General features: G+C 43.9%; 2 protein-coding genes across 4 annotated transcripts in view; one reads left to right on the forward strand and one right to left on the reverse strand.

The window, feature by feature from the left end:
- The first annotated feature begins 1,848 nt into the window (after positions 1–1,848).
- LOC113441158 (uncharacterized) lies at positions 1,849–12,625 on the forward strand. Its single transcript, XM_026708003.2, has 7 exons — positions 1,849–2,788; positions 6,684–6,890; positions 7,249–7,419; positions 7,632–7,763; positions 8,460–8,626; positions 9,430–9,678; positions 11,949–12,625. Exons 1-7 carry the CDS (start codon positions 2,299–2,301, stop codon positions 12,144–12,146), a joined length of 1,614 nt encoding a protein of 537 aa, XP_026563788.2. The 5' UTR covers positions 1,849–2,298; the 3' UTR covers positions 12,147–12,625.
- A 1,963-nt stretch (positions 12,626–14,588) lies between these two features.
- Positions 14,589–23,098, reverse strand: part of ABCB6 (ATP binding cassette subfamily B member 6 (LAN blood group)) — a 36,837-nt gene continuing 28,327 nt past the window's right edge. For all 3 annotated transcript variants that reach the window (XM_026708015.2, XM_087920595.1, XM_087920594.1), the window contains exons 14-20: positions 22,795–22,852; positions 22,490–22,594; positions 20,156–20,330; positions 18,780–18,892; positions 18,319–18,413; positions 16,659–16,727; positions 14,589–15,523 (exon numbers count right to left, since the gene is read on the reverse strand). In XM_026708015.2, the coding sequence (XP_026563800.2) occupies positions 15,229–15,523; positions 16,659–16,727; positions 18,319–18,413; positions 18,780–18,892; positions 20,156–20,330; positions 22,490–22,594; positions 22,795–22,852 (910 nt within the window). In that variant the 3' untranslated portion in view covers positions 14,589–15,228. The remainder of the gene's footprint in view (positions 15,524–16,658; positions 16,728–18,318; positions 18,414–18,779; positions 18,893–20,155; positions 20,331–22,489; positions 22,595–22,794; positions 22,853–23,098) is intronic.

The following is a 23,098-nucleotide window of genomic DNA, read 5'->3' on the forward strand; positions in this document are numbered from 1 at the left end:
ACTATTATTGTTAATCTTCTCATCACTCCCTGCCACTTGTGACTGTATGACTGTAACTTTATCTCTTGTATCCTTACGATTTATACCTGATGATTCTTGACTCTCGACGAATGTATCTTTTATGTATACAGAAAGCATTTGCACCAAGACAAATTCCTTGTGTGTCCAATCACACTTGGCCAATAAAAGAATTCTATTCTATGCACTTTTTAATCATACCAACCACCCTAATCAATTGTATATGCAGTGAGCATTTCAAGCATTTCAGACCCAACATTAGTGGCAGGCAAAAAGGAAACAGACACCCAGCTTAAGCCTATCTCAACTGATCTTATGAAACTTAATTTTTTAATACTTGAATGAGAGACCACTAGGAGAACCCACAACAATTGGCTAGATTGGGAAGAAACAAATTCTGGAAGTCAGCAATGGCAAACCAGTTTTGAACTATTGCAAAAAAAAGCTGCATGGACGTGCCCATGAAGTTCCCTGAAATTGCCAACCAAGATGGCATGGATTCTGTCTCCAAAACAATCTCTTTTGGAGATTAGGGTGGCTGGTGTGCAAAACACATCTGGAAGGGATGCACCAGGTAGCTGAAGACTTTATTACAGAGGTCTTCAAACTTGGCAACTGTCAGACTTGTGGACTTCAATTCCCAGAATTCCCTAGCCAGCTATGTCCACAAGTCTTAAAGTTGCCAAGTTTGGGGACCCCTGCTTTATTAGGTTCGACCCTCTCCCGTCAGGTAGGCTGAAGCTGCAAGAAGATGTTAACCATCTCTTCAGAAGATGCTGAAGAAGCAAAAAAAATTGGAAGAGTTATCTTTAGAGGCAGGGCACAATAGCCTCCGCTTTCACACTTCGGCTCCTGGTGAGGGCGCTTTTGGTGCTTTGTAATTTAATTTTCTGTAGCAAAAGTGTGAGACCTCAGTAGGAATTCATACCCATCCCTCTTCTTCCCAAGAAGGACATTGCTGTGCATACAATTGCAGTCCTTAAAGAAACCAGAAATCTTTCCTGGCAGGTTTAGACAGGGCTTCCCATTTCCTCTGGAAACAAACCCATCATTTCAGCTTGCCAGCTCGGGCGTCCGCTGGTGTAATCTTATGCCACTCGCTTCCCAAGTGGATTTTCCACCATGTCTGCATATTGATTTCTGTATTGATTCATGTTATTGCTTCCCACACTCAAGGGTTCTGGTGGGTGGATGGCGGGGTGTTACAACCGTGGCAAATGACATTAAAAACTCCAAGGTACAAAACAATCTGAGTGAAGCAAGAGACAGTGTTCTGAATGCTGGCTATGTTGATGTGACATCTTACTAAGAGGATAATAGATATGCTCTTACATTTTCTCTCAGATCTATCTAGCTTAATAGTCCTTTCTTGGGAGCAGGAGAAGGAGAGAGGGCCCTTATGACTGACCAAGCAGAAAAAAAACGTTTTCTGGAATTTGAAGGTAAACTTTTTTAAAAAACGGGCTGAAGATAAGGTGCGTCTAGCATCTTATGACCAAGTGAAGTTTAGGCATCATCCAAGGCGTTTGATGCTACAAGGGAAGAAAAGAGACTTTACCATCCTTTAAAGTTATGGGTCCCTAAAACGATTTCCACGATCTGGAATGCATTGCTTACAAGGAAGCATTAAAAGAGGTAAACGGTGGCTAACCTGTCCACTGACAGGAAGATAGGGTCGTAACTCTCCTCGGCCAATCTACTCAGATGTAAGCTCAAAGGACCCGGGAGCCGAGACGGACACTTGGCTGCCTAGATGCCTTCCCGGCGAATATTGTTGTTTGTCGACCCGTCTGTGCGCCCTACAGGGGGGCAGCGCGGTGATGAAAAAGCAGGTCTGCGCATGATTGGAAGCCGTCTTAAGTGTTTGATCTGGGGAGGGTTCCACTTTGGCTCTCCCGAGCAAGGAGTTCACAGTCTTCCGCCAAGCCGCCGCTTCCTTAGCCTTTTTTTTCTCTCCGTTGACCCGCGGTGCATTGCGCTCTTTGGAGAGAGACTGGGCTGCCCTGGATCCCCCCCAGTCGCCCCGCGGGGAGGAAAAACCGCGCGGGGCCCCGGCTCCAGCTAGCAAGAAGCCGCCCGCGAGGTCAACCAGACGGCCCGAGGAGTCGTGGGGAGGGTAGCTCCTCGCGAAGCGGGCAGCCTAAGAGCCAACAACTGAGATAAGCTTCGCCACAAGCGCTCCTGTCCGCCTCTTCTCCTTCTCCGGAGCAGGGCGGGGACTCGAGAGGCCCACTGACCAGGCACAGTCCGCCGGGGCTGCGCCAGGGCTCCGGTTCCCCCATGGCCCCGCTACTGTTGACCTTGGCTGCCGCCGCCCTGGCCTGGCCCTGCCCTGCCGCCCCGTCGGAGAGCCGCTTCTCCGAGGCGCGGGTGGCGCGTTGGGCGGCGGCGGCGCTCAAACACGTGGCGGCGACTCAGTGCCCCGACCGCGGCGGGCTCTTGCCGCGGCCCCAATGTCAGCGTTTGGTGCGGCTCTCGCAAGGGCCGGGCCCTGCCGTCTATATCTCCCAGCCTGCCCGGCCGGGTCAGAAAGTGCGGGCGCTCCTGCCCGACGGCTGGGGAGACAAGCCGAGCGCGCCGCTCGTCCCCAGCCGGAACCAGAGCGGCGGCGGCGGCCCACAGCGAGCAGCCCTCGCATCTGCCGGGCAAGACGCCGTCCTGGTTTTGGACCCCAGTCCCGGCGCCAACTTCGGCCACCCGCTCCTGCTCTTCTACGTCGACTTCAATGTCAGCCCGCGTCGGTGCCGCAGCCGCCAACGACTCTACCTGGGTGAGTGAAATTGAAAAAGAACGGAGGCGCGTGAAGTCCAGGTTAGACTTGGAATGTAGGTAGACCTCAATTTAGGTACGTTGTTAAGTGAAAAATGTGTTAAGTGAGTTTTGTCCCATTTTAGGATTTTTCTTGCCACATTCGTTAAGCAAATCACTGCAATTGTTAAATTAGCAACACAGTTGTTAAATGAACCTGCCTTTGCTTGTCAGAAAGTCGCTAAATGACCCCTGAGTACTGCAACCATCATAAATATGAGTCAGTGCATCTGAATGTAAATCACTTGACCATGGGGATGCAATGGTCACAAGTGTGAAAAATGATCATAAGTCACTATTTTCAGTGCGGTAACTTCAAACAGTCACTAAATGAACTGTTGTCAGTCGAGGACTACTTGTATCCAAGTTCAGGCCACACATGAAAATCATTGTGTTCTGCCTTTTGCTGCCTCTTGCTAATTTTGAGCTGTAATTTTTCCAAGAAGAGAACCTACCTGTCATTAACATCAAAATTGACTCAGCCTTTCATCCTTCTGAGGTGGGTAAAATGAGGACCCAGATGTTGGGGGCTGACTCTATAAACTGCTTAGAGAGGGCTGTAAAGTGGCATATAAATCTAAGTGCTACTGCTATCATAATTGTGTGTGTGTGTGTGTGTTTGTGTGTGTGTGTGTGTGCCTTGGAGGCAGTGTTGATTCCTAGTGGGTGCCTGGACAGATCCCTGCATCTTTCTTGGCAAGATTTCAGAAGGGGTTTGCCACTTGCCTTTTTCCTTGGACTGAGAGTGATTGGCCCAAGGTGACCCAGCTGGCTTTGTGCCTAAGGCAAGACTTGAGCTCACAGTCTCTACCTGATACCTTAACCGCTACACCAAACTGTCTCTTATTTGTAATCATTAGAACATAGCAATTTAGAAAGCAATATGCGGTAGTCATTCTTCTATCAGGACCTGTCACATTTGAGACAGTAGAATTTCGATTCTGTGCCTAGCTTTTCTTTCCCCTAGGCTAGGTCGTGCTCTTTGACCTATCCCCAGATTATCTTTTTTTTTCCCGGCTAGTTGATACACCACTTGCTTTTATCTGCCTCCAGATGGCCTTGCTCACACTGAATCATGTTGCTAGATATTTCATGTTTTCCTAGGTGGCGTTAGAAAAATGCAAGAAACAAGAGTGTTGCATCTAGTGGATCTGAATATGACCAGTTCCAGTTGCTGGATAATCAGATAATGGACCTGCCTAGCTTAGCATTCTCTTCATTTTGACGCCTCTGGAAAATCACCCAACTAACAGAATGGGAATGCAATAGTCACTCTCACTTGAAAATTGGTTTTTCTAGAATCTAGACATAATATTCCTAAAGCGGAGAAAATATAATCATCGTGACTTGCAGTCAGTTGGTTTTAAATACTTCATGAATTTGATTTAGTTTGTGTGCTGTCATATATTTTTCTGCCTAGTGGCCGTGCGTTCTACATTTGAATAGTACAAAAAGACTTTCTATCATCTGAATCTCTAGGGAATAAATTATGAAATAGTGGCAAAATCATATTGTGAATAGTTATGTACACTTTGCCATGTTCTTTCTCAGATTGCTTTTTTGAAAGGGTGAAAGCGTTACAGACTGTATCTTTTCCTTACGGAGAAACTGATTGGGTTCCCTCATAATTTTATATATCCATTCTTGCAACCAAAATTGCAGTAAAATATTCTTTTTCTGGTGAATAATGTTCTCTACTGATTTTGCGTGTGTGGGTAAGTGTGTGTGTGTGTGTGGGGGGGTTCTGGCATAGACAAAAGTGCTAATTGGGATTATGAAGAAATTTTCTTTACTAGATTGGCAATTTAAGATTAGTGGGTGTTCAGTATTTAAATTCCACTCATTCACATAGACTGAGGGCTTATTTTGTTGAAATTATTTTAAAGGAATGTTCATCTTAATCTTAATGTGTGTCTGCTATTGAAAAGAAAAATATCTTTTTACAGAAAGATTATCAAACTAGGTATTTCTTAAAATAGGAGGTATTACTTATGGATGGTTGAAATCAAACCCTTAAAATGGAGCTTTCAAGCAGAGTAAAAAAAATTCAAATTTTATTAACAATTTTGTGTTTATAAGACTAGATATATAAAATATAAAATCTAGAACTTTCAAAGCCAGTTAAAATAAAGATCCATCATACACATTTCTTTCATGATCTGAGGCATCCGCAAGGAAAAAATAATAATAGTCAAGATGTCATCCATGACTGCACAACTGAAGCCCAACTTTTTTAAAAAAGTACATTGTGACAAATGTAAAAAAGGAGTGGCCCCTATCTTAACTCTTTTTACTTCAGCTGCGGATGCCCCCAAAGCCATTTATTATGAATACATCCTAAAAAAAGACCATTCTGTATCTAAAATCATATTGTTTCTCACTAAGGGAGAACAGTTGGGATAGTATAACAAAGGAGAGGCAGTTCAGTACAGAGGCATAGTATAGTAGGTAGGCACCAGGCTAGAAAGTGGGAGATGGTGAGTTCTAGTCCCACACTAAGCACAAATCTAGCTGGGTGACCTTGAACTCGTCATTTTCTTTCAGTGCTGGGAAGGAGGTAATGACAAACCACTTCTGAAAATTATGCCAGAAACACTGCAGTCTAAGTGATTGCTAGGAATCAACACTGATCCATAAATAGATTATACAAATGATTGATAGATAGATAGATAGATAGATAGATAGATAGATAGATAGATAGATAGATAGATAGATAGATAGAAAGAAATAGGAAAAGCACTTACTTATATACTGCTTTATAGTGCTTTACAGCCCTCTCTAAGCAGAGAGTCAGCCTATTGCCTATTGGGTCCTCATTTTACCCACCTCAGAAGGATGGAAGGCTGAGTCAATCCTGAGCTGGTAAGAATCAAACTGTTGAACTGCTGGCAGCTGGCAGTCAGCAGAAGTAGCCTGCAGTATTGCATTCTAACCACTGTGCGATAGATGGATGGATGGATGGATGGATGGATGGATGGATGGATGGATGGATGGATGGACGGACAGACAGACATGATAGATAGATGATAGATAGATAGATAGATAGATAGATAGATAGATAGATAGATAGATAGATAGATAGATAGATAGACAGACAGACAGACATAGATAAGGGAGAAAAGATGTGCATGGCCAAACTCCCCCCCTCCCCCAAGAATGTCGAAGTTAAGAGAGCATTGTAAAAAAAGTGATTATGATGTGTTGTTCTTCCTAATTGGCAGGAAAGTCCTGACTTAGCTAGAACTCAGGGAAATATCCAGTCAGACTAAGGAGATTATTTTCAGTATTAATAAGATGCAAGGCATTATGAAACTGACAATCCAGTTAGTAAATGTACTTTTCATCTCATTAATTGTTCCAATAATAACTTCCTGTATTTATAATGTGATGTGGGTAATGGTGATAATGTATTTATTCTTGTTTAACCAGAGCTGCTTTAATCCAAGGAAAAATCTGCTTATTGTTGTTCTGTATTTCAGTAACACACTAGCAATGAGTGACCTAGGAATTCAAGTTCCACTGAATTCAGTGTGAGACTTACAAAGAAACTTGCCTAGGATAAGCTCTGTTAACTTTGCTCAGATGCAGCTGAGGAACAATAGTACCAAACTCAATTATCATCTCTCATGAATGCATAGGATGGGACACATCTGGATGGAAGAGGCAGGCCAGAAGGTATATGGAGGTCAAACCATGCTAAGCTTTATAGATTAAAACCAACACTTTGAACTGAACCTGGAAATTAACTGACGATTAACGCATTCATGTCACTAAACAGACCTTTGCAGAATAATACCCGTGTAGTTCCTCCGGGTGCTTTATGTCAAAGGAGCTTATTTTCTTTCTTCTATTCGTAGGAAGCTATGAATGCTTGACTCCTGTACAGAGAAATCACTGTGAGAACCAGCTAAAGCGCAGACCAGGACGTGGCAAGGGGCGGAGCCAGCGCTCAGCAGGACACATGCTCCATGAGGAACCACCAGTAGGGTTTTGTGAGATACATTTTCTGCCCCTGATAGTGGTGGCACAGGATCTGAAACACCTGCAAAAATTGCACTGCATAGGTAGGTGTCTGCATTGGGTCCGGAGAGAGTTACAGGGCAACAAGATTGGAAAGACGTCCTTCATTTTGCAATAAATCATTTTGTTACTCTAAACCTGATTCTGCTGCATCTTTCCTCCAAAGCGCCATCATAAAAGATGGCTGCAGGAAGGAATGTCTGACTGAGCCTAAATTGAAAAGAAGAATAGTTTAAAATTTTGGAATGCGAAATGTAATAGACAATGCTGATAAATTCAGGATGAGTTGAGACTTTGGGGCAGCGAGTTCTTACTTTCTTGAATCAGACCTTATTAACTTGCCTGTGTCCTCGCCTCATGTAAATTGGTTTCTAAAATCTCTGGTTTCTTTTCCTTTCACAGATCTCCATGGGTACAGCCCATGTCCACAGCCGCTGCTTCTTGTCAGTTCTAGTTCCATGGCTGCCTACTGCGAACTCAACAAGAATACACGGCGGTGTCATCGCCAACAGGCTCCGATGTATAAGTTGTGCCGCATGTATCAGACATGTGATCATGCAGTACTGATTGCAGGTGTGGAGTGGTGCCTGGGGGGCTACTGAGAGGTGCTCATTCCCATTTGGAATTGGTAGCAAAAGTATGTGGAGAAATGAATTTGAACCCATTGAGCACTGCAACAGGTCTTTTGGAGAAGGATGAATACAGGCAGGGACTATAGGAGCTCTTGTATTGTCTCGATGCCTCTCAGCTTAAGATGCTTACTGTTGACAGTCATTCTCTTCCAGGTGGCTGGCAGGAGCAGGTCACCTATCCCCACCATGCCCAGAACCTGTTGCTTTTCCACCAGATGCTTCGACGAAATGGTTTCCGCCAAGAGCACATCAAGGCTTTCTTTGCCAATGAGGGACAGGCTTCAGGTACTAAAAAAAGCCAGCTAGAAGGGGTGAGAAAAGTCCCTTGTTCTTCTACGGAGGAGAGTGGGATAGTCATAAAGGAGAGCTTCTCAGTGTTAATGGTGTTTGTGGCGTGTTCTGAGATGGGGGTCTGCTGTATTTCAACAGCAGTTGTATCTCCTTTCTCTTCCTCCTCCTCCTCTCCTTCCCACCACACATACAGTAGTCCTTTGGATTAGAAGACCCTCTTGTGTGGTTCATCTGTGCATGTGGAAGTGGTTTTGCAGTCCCAGTCTGGAAGCACAGAGACTAGTATAGTTGGGGCACTGAAAGTCCATTGTTGTAGTAACTCTTCTAAGATGCCACTCACAGTTTTCTATCAGTTTACTATGCAAACACAAACACATTCACTCACATGGAGAAACAACTTCCCACTAATTACCGTAGGATTCCAAATTAGTCCTTGCATTTTTCCAAATTCCACTTCCCCATGGCCACCAAAAGATACGTTATCAATACCACAAACCCACAATTGGCTCCAGGTGGCATGTCTTTGAAAGAAAACTATTGGATTGATAGGTCTTTTCCACAAAGAGGCATGAATGATCCTTGAAAATTAGAGTTGTAAATACCGTAGAATAGATAATCGGAGATTGGATGGGAAGACACCAACTAAACAAGAGTAATGTCAGCTGGTCCATCTCCGCCTTCTTTCTGCAGTGGAGATGGGAAATGTGCAACCAGCCACAGAGAAGTTGGCTATCCGGTCCCACTTGGCACTTATCTGCCGTAGCCTGCACTGTGCCGACACTCTGGTACTCTACCTCAACAGTCCAGCTTCCAGTGATGGCACCATGTTCTTGTGGGATGCTAACCATAATGGCATTGTGAGTAGGGTCTGGTGGGAATGGATTGGTGGGGTGGATCCACATTAAAAACAAGAAATGGCTGTCCCAAGGTTGTTGTTTTTTTCCCAAGAGGCAACTGGATTTCCTTGTTTTTCTTTGAGGACGTTTCACTTCTCATCCAGAAGCTTCTTGGATGAGAAGCAAAACGTCTTCAGAGAAAAACAAGAAAGCCCAGTTGCCTCTTGCAAACAAAACACCTTTGGGACAACCATGACCTGGATAACTTGAGAATCTCCACAGACAATAAATGGTTCATCGGAGGCCACTTAGGCCATAAAGAGGTGGTGATTTAGCCTGCCACCTAGTTCTTTTGAGGAATGATTTTTACAGCTGAGCCAAGTTCCTCTGTCATCATTAGTTTATATAGACAGGTCTCCATTTGGCCATTTGCATATGGTGAGGGTTTCACTGACTGGAAATAGACAGTGAAGTGAATTGGGCTTTGGAAGGAGGAAGGGATCATCCTCACCTGTCCCAACATGTTCTGGGTGGCTCAACAGGAGGGAGAAGAGACGCTGACAGACTTGCAGGTAGACCCAGCCTTCTCTTCTCATCAATCCCCTTCAAAGGCCCATCCAGCTCTTTCATCCTTGCCTGCAGGGAAAAAGGCAACAGCAGCTTTTGCAAAGGGTGCTGGCCCCGGCTTGCTCTTTCCAACTTAATCTGGCTTCTTTTAACTTCAGGGTGGGAAAATTCCCTTGATCTCTGGACCATAGAGTTCAGGTGGGGGAACCGGGACAGAGGAGTTGGTGCTAATGAGCTGCCCTTTCCCCTCACAACAGGTTGATCCTAAGGAGCGATACGCCATCTCAGAGCTCTTAACAGACTTGGAAAGTTGCAATGCCCGACGGGTCCTGCTCTTTCTTGACCAGAGCTATCCAGGGCCATTGGTAAAGAAGCTTCAGGCATCGCAGCGCCATCCCAATGTAGTGTTGGTACATAGCACCACTGCCCTCCAAAGTGGATCAGCTTTTGCTGAATTCTGGGCAGAACTGCAACCTGACCAATGTCTACTTCAGCATACCTTGCCGGTAAGTGTTTAAGGACATTAACAGGTATAAGAATGTAAGAAGCTCAATCTGAAGTCTTTTGCACCATCTGCTGTCTCTTTTAAAGAGCGGCTCTCTATTATGCATAGCATGTGGTTTGACAAATTGTCTTCTTTTAGAAGATTCTCTGTCAATTCTAAACAAAATGTAAAGCCACCAAAATAACATTAAAATCCAATATTAATGTTGGAATTTCAGGTGATTTTACAACAGGGACTTTGTTTAAGAAAATCTGTATGGCGACTAACTCATCATGTGATTCTGGGCTGCTTACAGAAATAAAATCCCAATTCAAAACCTAATAAACCCCCACCCTCCTGACAACAACAGTCAGACCAGCCACTTGGTGGGCTCCATACCAACCTGCAATCCCCAGGCTTGTTGGCAAAATCATGAATTCAGGGCCTTTTGAAGGAGTGTCAAAATGGTGACCATTTCTGTAGAGATGATGTTCCACAGGGAGAGAGCCATCGAAGAGAAGGCCCTTCTTCTTGGGCCCAACAGTCAGACCTCCTTAAAAAGGAGGAATTTACAACAGGTACTTCACCAGGGATGGTTTTAGCAACTAGGACAGGATCATTAACAGGACGGCTGACCTCAGTTTTTTTTCCAATTGCACAGTGGAGGAGATGGGATCAAATCTGATTTCGGGAGTAAAAATCTTTTGACTACTTTGCAGAATCAAAAGTGGTTGCCTTAATATAGCACATTACACTTTATTGTATAGATAAGCCAGTATCTGATCATATGGCAATCAGGTTGGTTTTCTCTTGTATGTGCTGTGTGTATGGGGGATGGGGAAGAATGCTGTCTCTATAGTCAAATGTTCTTGAATGGCAGCATAAACAGATACAGGCAGTATTTGCCAGGCAGATGGAACAAAAGACTAGCTAACTGTACTTTAGCTTACTGAATTCTGCAAACCAACCTGGGTTATACCAATCCAGAAAATGGACTAATTGAGTAAACCATGGTTAAACTCTCCTCTGAAAATTGTTACATTCAGCACAATGTTATAGTTCACCTACTTTCAGAATCTCTGCATTGAAGAGGAAAAATAAATGCTAGATCAGAAATATCCAGCAGTCGATGTGAACTGGATGGAGAATTTGAGCTCATTTGGATGGAGAACTTGGGTTTATTATATCTTGCTTTTTAAAGTTCTACTGCTAAAATAAACATGAGGTTCCTAACTTGACAACGTATTTCAAACATAACTGTTTAAATCTGGAGACTTACATTTAGCTGCTGTACCTTCAGTTGTAATGAGTGGTAGCTTAAGTCACAACAATTTTCTTTGTGCAAATCTGCAGAGTTGAAAGCAAATGGGAACTGATGGATAATCTGACTTCCTTTACTTTATGGGGGTGATGTTGTTAGCAATAGCAATAGCAGACTTATATACCGCTTAATAATGATTTACAGCCCTCTCTAAGTGATTTACAGAGTCAGCATATTGCCCCCAACAATCTGGCTCATCATTTTACCCACCTTGGAAGGAGTCAACCTTGAGCCTGGTGGGATTTGAATTGCCAAATTGCAGGCAGCTGGTGTTCAAATTAAACAAACAAACACAAGCTGTATAACAGCAAACCTTTTTTAATGTGGCGCTGGGAATTCTATGCATTCCCTGCCAAGTCATTTAAACCTAATTGTCGGAGATAAAAGCAAGCCCTTTCAAGGTTGTAAAAGGCTGCCAAGAACCTAAGTCTAATTATGTCTAAAACCGGAATTGCAGGACTTCAACGAGGACTGAGTCTGAAGAACTTCTTTGCTTCCTGCAGAGCACCTCCCCGAGGGCTGGTTTTTATCCCTTATGCGAGGGGCAATCATCTTCCAGCCTTACTCCCGAGTCACCCTTGCTGCTTCAGCTGCTTTCTCCTTCGAGCAGCCCTGTGCAAACGTGCACTGGGCACAGGCTCCCCGGGGTCCTCTGCTTCACTGCTGCCAGACTCCAAGAGCTCCGAAGGCAGCACCCCACTCTCCGATAGTCCTGGCCCCATCCCTGCATCAGATGCAGGGCCCTCATCCAAGCCCTCGCCAGCCTCCCTGACTGGTTCCCTTACATCCTCACTGTCAGAGACCTCTGCCGTCTGTACCTGCTGCCGGCAAATCACAACAGCTGATAGTCAGCAGAAGTGGCCTGCAGTACAGCACTCTAACCACTGTGCCACTGAGGCCCTAAAGTCATGAACTGAAGCATCCCAATGAAATTGATTCTTTATAATGAAGCCAGTTTCTTGTTTTTGCAGGTGGGTTCGTGGTCTGCAGTCTTTGCCTCTGGTACTCCAATCCAGCTGCTCAATGTCACGTTAGCAGGAGCCCCTTGCCATTCTGTGCCACCCTTAGGAGAGGAAGAACGCCAGCGTCGCTACCATGGCTGCCAAAATCTTCCCACCATGTTGTGGTATCAGAGCAGGCACCAACAGGAACTACAGCAGGATGACTGATCATGATGGGCACTGTTTTTGGGGAGCCTATGAGGCCCAGAGCCTTGTTATGTAACCAGGGGCCCTTTCCTCCAAGGAGGGTTTTTTTTTTTTTGGGGTGGCTTTGAGGGACCCAGCTGCAGTTAACACCAACAGTCATCCAATGGGTGGATGCGATACTGTTGCTGGACATTGCCATAGTAGGGAGAAACTTTCCTAGTAATTTGTCTACAGTGGACTCTACAAAGTTCCGAGGCAAACTTGAGAGAAGCACATGTGCCACTGTTGGTTCTTGTATATTGTTAAACATAAACACAGATGAGAAAATGTTAAGACCACAAGAGGGGGAATTAGATTGGAAGATTCCGGTCATAAGTCAGAATATATCTGGGGGGAGGGGGAACAGACTTCTAGGGTAACAATTAATGCCAGGGAGTAAGCAATGCACAGTGGAGTAAGCACAAGTGTAATGGAGTAAAGCATCTATGCTAATGTACAAATTGTGCTGTTCTCATGTATGGGAATCTCTTCCCCCCCATGCATATATCAATCTCCCCCTCACACCTTTCTCCATATAATACATCCTGATAAAACAGGAGTGGGTGGGAAGAACAAGTTTTGAAACAATCAAGCTCTTGAATAAAAAAAAAAAACAGTTCTCAATTTCCAACTGTGGCTGTTTACTTTGCATGGACACCCATACAATTAGAATTAATACAGGCGTGAATGCCCTTTTGCTGCCTCAAAGGAAAAGAATCTCAGGAAACACAGCTACCTGTTCCGGCTGGACATTGAGATCATCCTGATGCAATCGTAATCCAATGTCCTCCTGACATACAGTAGGCTAAGTATGCTCATTAATTTCTCAGTTGTTGTTTCAATCATTGCATCTGCAGAATTTTCAGCCATCCTATCACCTGAGTTTCCATAAATACAAGTCTAGTCATGTGATGCCTTGACTACGATTACAAGGACTTAAAATCTAAAATTCCAGTCCCAATTGTGGTCATGTCAAGAAGTACCCTTAATATTCATGGTTATGTCCCAACTGTTGGTCTTAAATTGAGAAATAGGTATAATATGCATGGAAAAGCCACTTTGGGGTGGTAATTAAAGATACCAGGCTAGAAAGTGGGAGACAATAAATTCTACCTAAAGTCTGAAGCTGCTTAGGTAGTAGGCCAGTCCCTCTCCATCCTAGGGGGAAAAAAGCAATGATAAACCACTTCTAAATAATCCCCCCCCCCCACAAAAAAAAATCAAGGTCCAAGCAATCACCAATTATGACTGATTCAAACAGACACAGACATAGCACATGTGAATAATCAAACCTGTGATAGGGGAAGGACTCCGATGTACAGATAGTTCTCACTTAACAATTGCCCTGTTTAGGAACCATTTGAAATGAATGATGAAGAGGTAACTTTACAACTGGCCCTGACAACCTTTGCACTTACAACTTACCATCTTTGCAGCATCTCTGTAGTCACACAATCTAATTTCAAGTGCTTCACAACTGTCAGGCATTTTCAACTATTGCAGCATTCGAGTTAGGCGAGTGCCATTTCTGCACTTCAGTTTCCAATAAACAGAGTCAATGGCGAAACTGGCAGTAAAATTGTAAGTTGCATTCACGTGTCTTGCTTCGTGACAGTGCCACTTAGTGATGGAGTTGGTGACCCCACTGTGGTTATTAAGCAAAATCTACCTGTACTTGAGGAGAAAAGGCTACTAGAAGTCTTTCCTTATTTATTACCAATCTACAAGCCTACTATTTATTACCAATTTTTCCACAGTACAACTGATCACAACTGCCCATACAAATCAGCAGCGTGGTTTACACATCTTGCTAAGCCACCCTGTGGCTTATTTGATTCTACCAAGAATATGATTTAAGATATAACTAAAGAATCCTCGGCCTAACATGTGTGAACCCGATTTTTTTTCCTTCCCTCATCCAGAGGTCCTTTGGTTTTCAAAATCAGAGACGTTTAATCTGTTTTCACTGGATTTTTCTAACCGCTCCCTTGTATTTATTCCTTCAATTGACTATCATGCACTTTTATGAGTGAATACAGATAGGGCTCCTGGATCTGGACTGGAGACCAATAGATAACGGAAAAATTGAATGATTTCATATCCTTTTGCTGCCATCTAATAGCTATCTTGATTTTTGCAATGTAAGTCTGGAACTAAAGCAATATTCACTAAGACCCGGTAGGCTCTCTAGCGTCTTGTTCACCAGGCCAAGATTACCTCACCTTGCCACAGGGCCCTAAGTAAGTAATAATTGTCAATTCCCTTTATAGCCGCCATGAAAGAGCAGCTAGTAAAGCAGGACACGGGTGAAAAGGTGCGTTTCATCTTTACGTACTTACCATTTCCACCCACAGTGAACTTCTGCCCTTGCCTTGTTAATTTTCCTTTATTACCGCCAGATATAAATAAAAACCAGATTCACAATTATTAGTAAGACCAGCACTTTATGAATCTTGCTCCTCACCAACACAATAGTTGAAAAGGATTTTCAGTCAGTTACTGCTGAGTCCTTTCTTTTTAACCAGCGAGACGGAAACAAATGCAATCTGCAAATTGATTTGAAAACAGTTTATGAAAATCAAACAGACATTTCAAAATCAGAACTTATGAAAAATGCGCCTCCTTTCCCGGAGGCTTCCTCTGGTTCCATACAGAATGCTGGCAACACTCACAGCTGTAGGTATTTTCCTCTCCCCGCCTACCCAGTTCATCTCGTGAAGGAAGACATTTTGCCTGTGACAAGGGTGGTAGGGCAGGGTGACCCTGGTCCCCCGCTTCCCCCCTTCACTTGCAAGTCTGGATCACCAAGTAATGTATTTTACACCTGACAGCAGCTTGGAGGACAACTCCTTGTCCCATCGCTGTGAGCAGGCTAAGAATAAATAGTCTATGCTTCCTCTAAATTTGATTTCCATAACTACCTTGGTGGGTCTGCTAAACGTTCTATGGTTTCCCACGGTGTGAGAAGCCGTCACTAATGTCCAAGGGAAGGTAGCAGCCCACTCTTTAGCTTCAAGCTCCATCGTGCGGGAGACATTCAGTGGTTCTTTCAGTTGCTTGGCTATCAGTCATCCTCTTCATCCTCTTCTTCAGATTCCCCTTCTTCAGATTCCTTTCCCCCTTCTTCAGATTCCTTTCCCCCTTCTTCAGATTCTTTTTCTTCAGGCTCCTCCTGACTTACGGATTCATCCTGAGTTTGGGGTTCAGGTTCATCCTCCGCACTGCCTGCTTCTAATTCCTCAGGGCCAGCTTTCGACAGGCTGGCCTTGATGTCTATGTCTGAGCCACTGGGCACCTCACTTCCTTGTTGAGCCCACATGTCAGAGTAGAGGCCCCCTTTCTTGAGCAGCTGCTCATGCCTGCAAAAATGCAGGAAAAAGTTAATTTAAAAGACTCCACAGAAAGCACATCCCTCGCTTAGGTTGCTCTGGACATTCGCAGTGGAACTTTCCCAACATGACATGTACCTATGCCATACAGGGCACTGCCACCCTGTCCTTTTGTCACAGGCAGAGACAGCTTTCCCAATCTGGACGTTTGTCAGTAGGTTTGGGGACAGAGGGGATAAGCAGGAACTTGAGGGAGTTACAAGAAGGGCTCAACCTTTCCACCACCACCCCTACCCCCCCAAAGCTTGCACAGTACCCTCTTCCATCCGTAGAATGGGAGGAAGGCATGTCAGAATGAAAATCACTGTCCCAGAGCAATCCTCTTATCTTGCCTTGGGAATGAGGCCTGTAAAGTCAGTGCCCTCACATTGGGACAGCAGTTACCTGCACTTCGTGGTCTCTGGAGAGCAAAGGGCTGGGAAGGGAAAGACGGCTTTTTTTCTCTGCACCCCGCCCCGCCCCGCCCCGCCCCTCCTTCCACCCGGACCAGTGCAACTCTTTCGCCTTTCCTATTGCTCCCACGTGTAAAAATAGGCAGGGAGGGTCCTATGCCAGACTGAAACAAATCCACATAAATATTGAGGTTTCAGGAGGAGGATTTTCATGTGGAGAAATAATGCCAAATGGGTTTCACTTGCTGCCTCTATTGCTACTTTCCACTAAACTGGCTGGGCAGAGCGCAAGTGAGGAAGAGAACAGAAGAGCGTGGGGGATCGATGCCCAGAAAATAGTGGCCATGATGGGGATAGGAGATAAATAAGGCTTGCGCTGAGCAGGGTTGACCAATAATTTGCATCTGGGGCCAATACTCCGCTTCTGATTTGACTGTTCTCAAACTAACCTTCTGGCGAAGTAATCTAAGGCAGTATTAGAAGCAACAATAATAATTGTCCTGTGGCCATAATTCCACTTTTATTTTGAACAGGACTTGAAAATGGGGAAATCCACACTTCTATTAATACTTGTTTGGTGGGAAGTAAAGTGGGGAGAATATAGGGGCTCACATCCTCCTTTCCTAGGAACTGGGCTTTCTAAACACAAGAAAAGCAGTTGTCATGGTCTCTTTTAATGTCGGAGTTGTGTTTTTTTTTTTTCATTTGTTTACCTTCCACGCTCTACCACACGGCCGTCCCGGATAACAAGAATTTGATCAGCCTTAACTATGGTTGATAACCTGTAAAGGACAGATAATTACTATTACTTAGAAGCCAGTATGTAAAGTTTGATAGCTGTCAGTAACATACAATACATGACATATGCACAGGTGCTATTTATCCCATCAGACCTACAATATTTTCCTTGCTATTTTCTCACTGACTTTACATTTTTAAAAGATCTTTTAAATGCTGTACTAGGATGCTGATATGCAAAGCTTTCACTCTCATCTTTATTTCTACCAATGCCTCTGTCTTCCTTACAGATTATAGAAGCGTAAAAGGAGGAGGTAACCAGATAATTGCTTTAAAATGGTTAGGTTTAGAAAAAAGAGATTAAACTAGAGAAATGACCCAAAATATTCTGGGATGACCAGTTGTAGGGGATGACTGACAGCACTGTTATCCCTCTACCACTGTGGTGGCGACCCTGTGGCACGCATGCCAGAAGTGGCACGCAGAGCCATTACTGCCGGCACGAGAGCACTTGCCCAGAAAAAGTGTACTGCACATGCGCGCGTACCACCCTGCCAACAACCGATTGTTGGTTATCTGGCGCACATGTGTGGGGGTGTGGTGCACAGAACACACTCGTGAAAGCGCATAAGTACGCAGCACACATGGGGGAGGTTGCACGCGCATGCGCAGAAGCATACAGCACAGATCGCGCGGGTTGCGTGGGCATGCTCAGGAGGCATGGGGAGGCCCATGTGCTTTGCCTTCTGGGTGATGGCACACAAGCACGAGCAGGCAAGAGCGCACGCAATTATTGGCATGGGAGCCCAAAAAGGTTATCCACCACTGCTCTACCATGTCACCTGATTATGTTTTTGATGGCCCTCTCACAAAATGGCTGTTACTGTTATAACATTCTATTAAATGTGTAAAACATCTATTTCAAATGTGTTCCATGGCACAAAAAGATACCAAAGGTTTATTAATGAAGTCTCAACAGTCAAAAAACATGAAAGTTCCTGTTTTTATAACAGGCTCTAAATGTGTCAAATGTAACAAAAGTCTTCCCTCAAAATAGCAGGACCGTTCAACACTTTAGGAATAATTCAGGAAAAGTGCTTTGAATGAGTGGGAGCACAAATAGACCTATGCTGATCTTTAAAGCAGCTATGTCTTTTCCCTTTGGCACATTTGGGATATTTTCAGAAATACAACTTGCAAAATGCCCAGCCAGCATGAGAGGTAGTACATTCAGAAGATACCAAGCCTGGGAGCTTGAGCATTACTACAATGCACAGCAGATAAAACAATATCCACATCCAGAGACAAGGCAGGACTGAACACTAGAAGCTGTGGAAGAGGAGGAGAGAGTGACTGCCTCTGTGCCCAACCCGAAACTTCTGGATTACATGAAGCTCTGGACTCACCCAGAGTGACTTGTATACTTTTCTTGCTAAAGAAGTTGAAGGTAGAGTTGCTTTAAAGATCCAGTTCAGGTTTTTTTCTCAATATTGAACAAATACGATTGCAGGCAAATGGAACAAGGCAAGGCATGCATTTGACTCTCTTTATACAACGAGGACACGTTTCCTTTAGCTAGGATCATGCTTAAAAACCTGTTATTTAAAATTCCTATGAAATTGCATTTTATGTTACCTGTGAGCCACAATAATAGTGGTGCGATGGGCGCATACTTTAGCCAGCGATGACTGGATTTTCCTCTCTGTTTTAGTGTCCAGTGCTGATGTTGCCTGTAAGAGTCAGCACATTGTAACAGAGCAAAAAGAAAGGTAATGGACCCTGAGCCTCCTTTTAGTGTCAATTCACTGGCATATTAGTACCAATAAGGCAGCCATTTTGTTTTGGTACCATGGTAAAGAGCTGAGAGATGCTCTTTGTAGTTCCATACTATTGCTATTGTGGGGAAAACTACTCAGGAACAGGTTATAAATGGTCTGGGGAAGGGGAAAGAGAAACGTAGTTGTAAAGCATAACAGAATTCGTAATGTTATCCTCCTCCCAAATGTTTCCAGAATTCAGGCCTTTTTTTGTTTCTTTGTTCTCTCTAAGGAATGGGTGGGCCTTCTCTGGGATTTAAGATAATCCTCCTCTGTTACCTCATCAAATAAGATGATGTCAGGGTTCTTCAAGATGGTTCGGGCAATAGCAACTCGCTGCTTTTCCCCACCACTCAGCTTCAGGCCTCGCTCACCAACCTGCGTCTCGTAACCTTTCAAGCATAAGCACAGAGGAAAGTAAAACTCTAGGTAAAAAAAGAAAGCCACTGAGATACAAACTGCTGCTTTCTGCCATTCGGCCAGAGCATTTTAAATCTTTATGGCTATTTCTGGTAACATTAGCATCATCCTAGATCTACCAGCAAAGAATATTTGGTATCGCAGTAGACACTCTTAAAAAAATCCAACATTTCCTAAGCAGGTCACTTAAAAATATGAAAAGGAAATAGGATGGTTTTGCAAACTAAGACATAGAGGCCAATCTCATTGTACGCATGTTGTGCACTGACAATAAACGTTTGATTTGATTTGATTTCTCTCACTAGGCAGGATCTCATTCATCAATTGGTCTTGCAGGACTGGTGAGATAGGGTGAGGCTGAACTGATTTGGCCCCTCGGTTTTGGTAAATGTTGGTCAACTTTTCCCACCTGACTTCCCAGATACACCTGCCCACAATGTCCATATTCACAGAAAATGGGCTGGATGAGAACAATTGGAATTATTGTTCAACACACAGAGACTGGTTACTTGAAGGACCACTACCTATCTCTCTTATTATCTGCTCAACTGGTTCAATCCAACAATCTTTTGAACAAATGGCACCATTAAATGGGACCTGAAAGGATGCCTTCTCTAGTGCAGTGTCTGCCCTCTGGAACTAAGTTCCCTGGAGATCAGAGCGGCTCCCACCCTAATGGTGTTCTGGATAGTCTTAAAAGACCTGGATATTCTCTCAAGCTTTTCTTTTTGAAGCTAGGGTAGTCCAAACACCCTACAGAATTTACACATTGGCTGGATTGGCCATCTTATTGCTTTTTAACTGGTTTGAATATTGCTGTTGGGTTTTATTTTGTGAGCTGCTCAAAGTTGATGGTACTGAGGTGCTGTCCAAGCTGAATAAATTAATAATAAAATAAGCTCATTTGGTTTAGTTCAGATAAGAGCCAAGGAAGTGCCTTTATATCAAATCATATTATCGGTCCATACAGATCATGAACAGTCCTGCTCCCTCACCACACAACATCGCAAAATGTAGATTGCTATTATTTGCACAGACCTACAGAGCTGTCAGCGGCTTCAGTTTGGAATCGTTCCCAATTGTATCTGCTGAAATTAAGGACTAATTTGAGTCCTGTACTCAACCATCAAGCAGGTATCCCAGTATAAGCAAATGAGATCACACAAGAGCGCAGGGGATAGAACGTGTGCTTTATGGTAAGGCAAAGCGGTAGATAAAGCAGGGGTGATCCTTACCATCAGGGAACGTGAGGATGCGATCATGGATATTAGCAGTCATGGCAGCCTCCATAACCTCTTCATCGGTAGCATCAATACGACCGTATCGGATGTTGTTGCAAATGGTATCATTGAAGAGAACGGTGTCCTGGGGTACTACCCCAATATGGGAACGCACGGAGACTTGCTTTGCCTGTGGATGTGAGCAGATGGAGGATGATGTGAGAAACTGTGCAATTCACCTAGGTTATGGCTTAGAAGGTAGCTGCCATTTTCACACCCACACCATTCTGAGGGATAGCTAGCTTCAGGATAAAGACACTATGAATTATCAGGGATTCCCAACCTGCACTGAGATGAGAACTCCAACTGACACCAATTCAGAAAGCCCAGAATACAATACAGAAAGTTGGCATTTCAATGCAGCCTTGCCCAACCGGCTACTCTTTTTATGTGCTTAGAGAGTGAAGGTCCCATCTATCTAGAAGGTATCTTTTTGAAGTAAGCCTCACTTAAGATAAACTGAACATTCCCCGAATACTTCCTGCCTTAATGTTCTCAGCTTGCAGAATGCATTGTATGACTATTGTCTTTGCTCAGCATCACAATAAGCAGTAGCTCAACGTTTCAGTCACTTTGATGAATACAAGGGGACGCTGTGTTGTGAACATGCACCCTGTAGGAAGTTATGTATCTTTCAACCTGCCTAAACTCTTTGTCATCTATCTCTAGATGCCATTTTATCTCTATCTCCTTCAATTGCTTCCTAGGCATTGATTCCAGGACGGTAACCAGGACGGATCTGATAATTGAGATAAGAGAAAATTAAGAGGATGGATTTGAGGAACCAGAGTAGAATAAGAACAGACATCAAACAGCATTAATGAAAAATGAAAGAAGCAGCTGCCCTTTGATATCCTCCCACTCCCACCCCCACATAGATCTTCCAAAGACTATGGGGGCCATCTAAGAATCCCCCTCAATTTCCCTCCCGTAGTCCTTCCCCAGTGAGCTTGGGTGGCCACAGGAGAAGTGGAGGCCTGCTGAGCACAAACCTTTAATCCACCTTTAAGTGGAATCATATGTCTGTTGCAGTGGCAATAAACACGAACAAGCAATTAAGCAGCTGGGTTGTGTCATCAAGCCTTGAGGAGCTCAGAGAGGAGAAACATAAGGGATATGTAAGACATGCAAAGGGTGTATGCCAACTTGGCTCTATCCATGGCATCACACCATACAGCAGGGGTATATGGCACCTCTGGACCTCAGGGTATTGTTGATAGACAACTCCTAGCTTCTTCTGTCACTGGATAGGGCCATTTGGAGTTACACCTTTAGTTTTCTAGAGGGGCAGTTTTTCACGCATAAAGCCATTCATTTGCTAGACCACAAAGCACGGGTAACCAAAATATCCCTCTAACTATTTTTACTTTGACTTCACATATACACAATGCATGTGAGAGATTAAACTATTTTCTTGCAAACAAATTCTGGCCAAAGAATGCTTTCTCATACCTCTGACTTTAAACTGCTCCTATGCTCTCCTTTTTGTGCGATCAAAAAATCCTCAGTACTGGTACTTAGGCTTGTTTTCCTCTGACAGATTTGTATTTCTTTACATTTGTGCAGTCAGAGCAGGTTCTTTTTTGCCCTCAAATCTATTTATTTTAACATTTTGCGGTATTTCCTAGCTGTTTAATTTCACATTTTGATATAAAATTTTTCAAAATATCCAATTGCTTTAATCATCTCAAAAATAATTTGGTGCCACTAAGAGTCCCGATCAGTTAGGCAAGTTTAAAAACACCAGTCTCAATAGAGATCCCAGGAGGACATATTCAAGGGTGGGATTCTACCGGTTCGGCCCAGTTCTATAGAACTGGTAGCTCCAAAGAGCAGCTGACACCAAACCGGTTCGTTCTGAAGATCTTCTTTCCTTCGGTTGGGCCCACCCGCCTGCCCGGGCTCTAGGCTGTCCTTTATTCCATGCAAAAGCAATCTCAGTTGCTTTGTGAGGCACAGCTGAGTGCCGTGCATCAGCAGGAGATGGTTATTGCTTGCAGAAGTTGTTTACAAGTACTGCGCGCGCCTGCACTCACCGAACCGGTTGTTATGGCGATCCCACCCCTGGATATATTCTTCTCCTGACTGGTCCCAACTCAGTAATGCAAAGAAGTGCACACAAAGTATGGTATGTAAGGTGAGGCTGAAACTTGGCAATTTATCTAGACAATATTTTGGGGTACACTTCCCATCTTCTTCCACCCTATTCCTGTTAAAATGAAGCTTCTCCATGCCTTTATCCATGATGGATGATCCTTCTATTATCAATATTCCCAGTGGGTTTGTTACCTTAGAGATATCTTGCCCGTCTATTCTTATGCAGCCTCCCCACACGTCGTAAAAGCGGAACAGCAGGCGGACAATGGTACTCTTTCCTGACCCAGAAGGTCCCACCTAGAGAGAAAGGGAGAGAAAGCAAAGTGTCCCTATGAATTAACCCTGTGGGAAGAAATAGAAAGCAGACAGACTTAAGATTCAACCTCTATTTTTGGCCCCTTATTTGGGACCTGTCACTATTCCTATCAGATGGGAGACAAAAGAAAGCACTATTTGACTACAGAACATATACAGCAGAGCCATTTCTATCTCCTTACCAGTGCTAAAGTTTGTCCAGGCATTGCGGTAAAGGAAACATCATGTAAAATTTCCTTCCTGCGTGGAGAATAAGAAAAGAGAGTAGTCACCCATCTCTCAACCTTCACTGTTCTCCTCAAACTCCCCGGTGAGACCTCCCACACATGATGCCCCACTCTGTTCCAGAAACAGAATTCTTCCAGTTTGCTGGAGGAATAGTTTGAATAACAATGACCATGGTTGCTCCACAGAAGCAACCTAGGTTAAGAGGATTAGGATACAGATAAAAGAAAGAAGGTTTTTGAATTATTTTACTAATTCCCC

The sequence above is a fragment of the Pseudonaja textilis genome, chromosome 1 (assembly GCF_049901715.1).
Source record: "Pseudonaja textilis isolate UNSWEBS1 chromosome 1, rPseTex1.2, whole genome shotgun sequence".
NCBI classification, from domain to species: Eukaryota; Metazoa; Chordata; class Lepidosauria; order Squamata; family Elapidae; genus Pseudonaja; species Pseudonaja textilis.

Bases quoted from the DNA above. Each gene is read 5' to 3' on its own strand.
- LOC113441158 (XM_026708003.2), top strand. From the start codon at position 2,299: ATGGCCCCGCTACTGTTGACCTTGGCTGCCGCCGCCCTGGCCTGGCCC. The intron at 7,764-8,459 runs GTACTAAAAAAA...TTCTTTCTGCAG, and splicing joins CAATGAGGGACAGGCTTCAG to TGGAGATGGGAAATGTGCAA. The intron at 9,679-11,948 runs GTAAGTGTTTAA...TTGTTTTTGCAG, and splicing joins TACTTCAGCATACCTTGCCG to GTGGGTTCGTGGTCTGCAGT.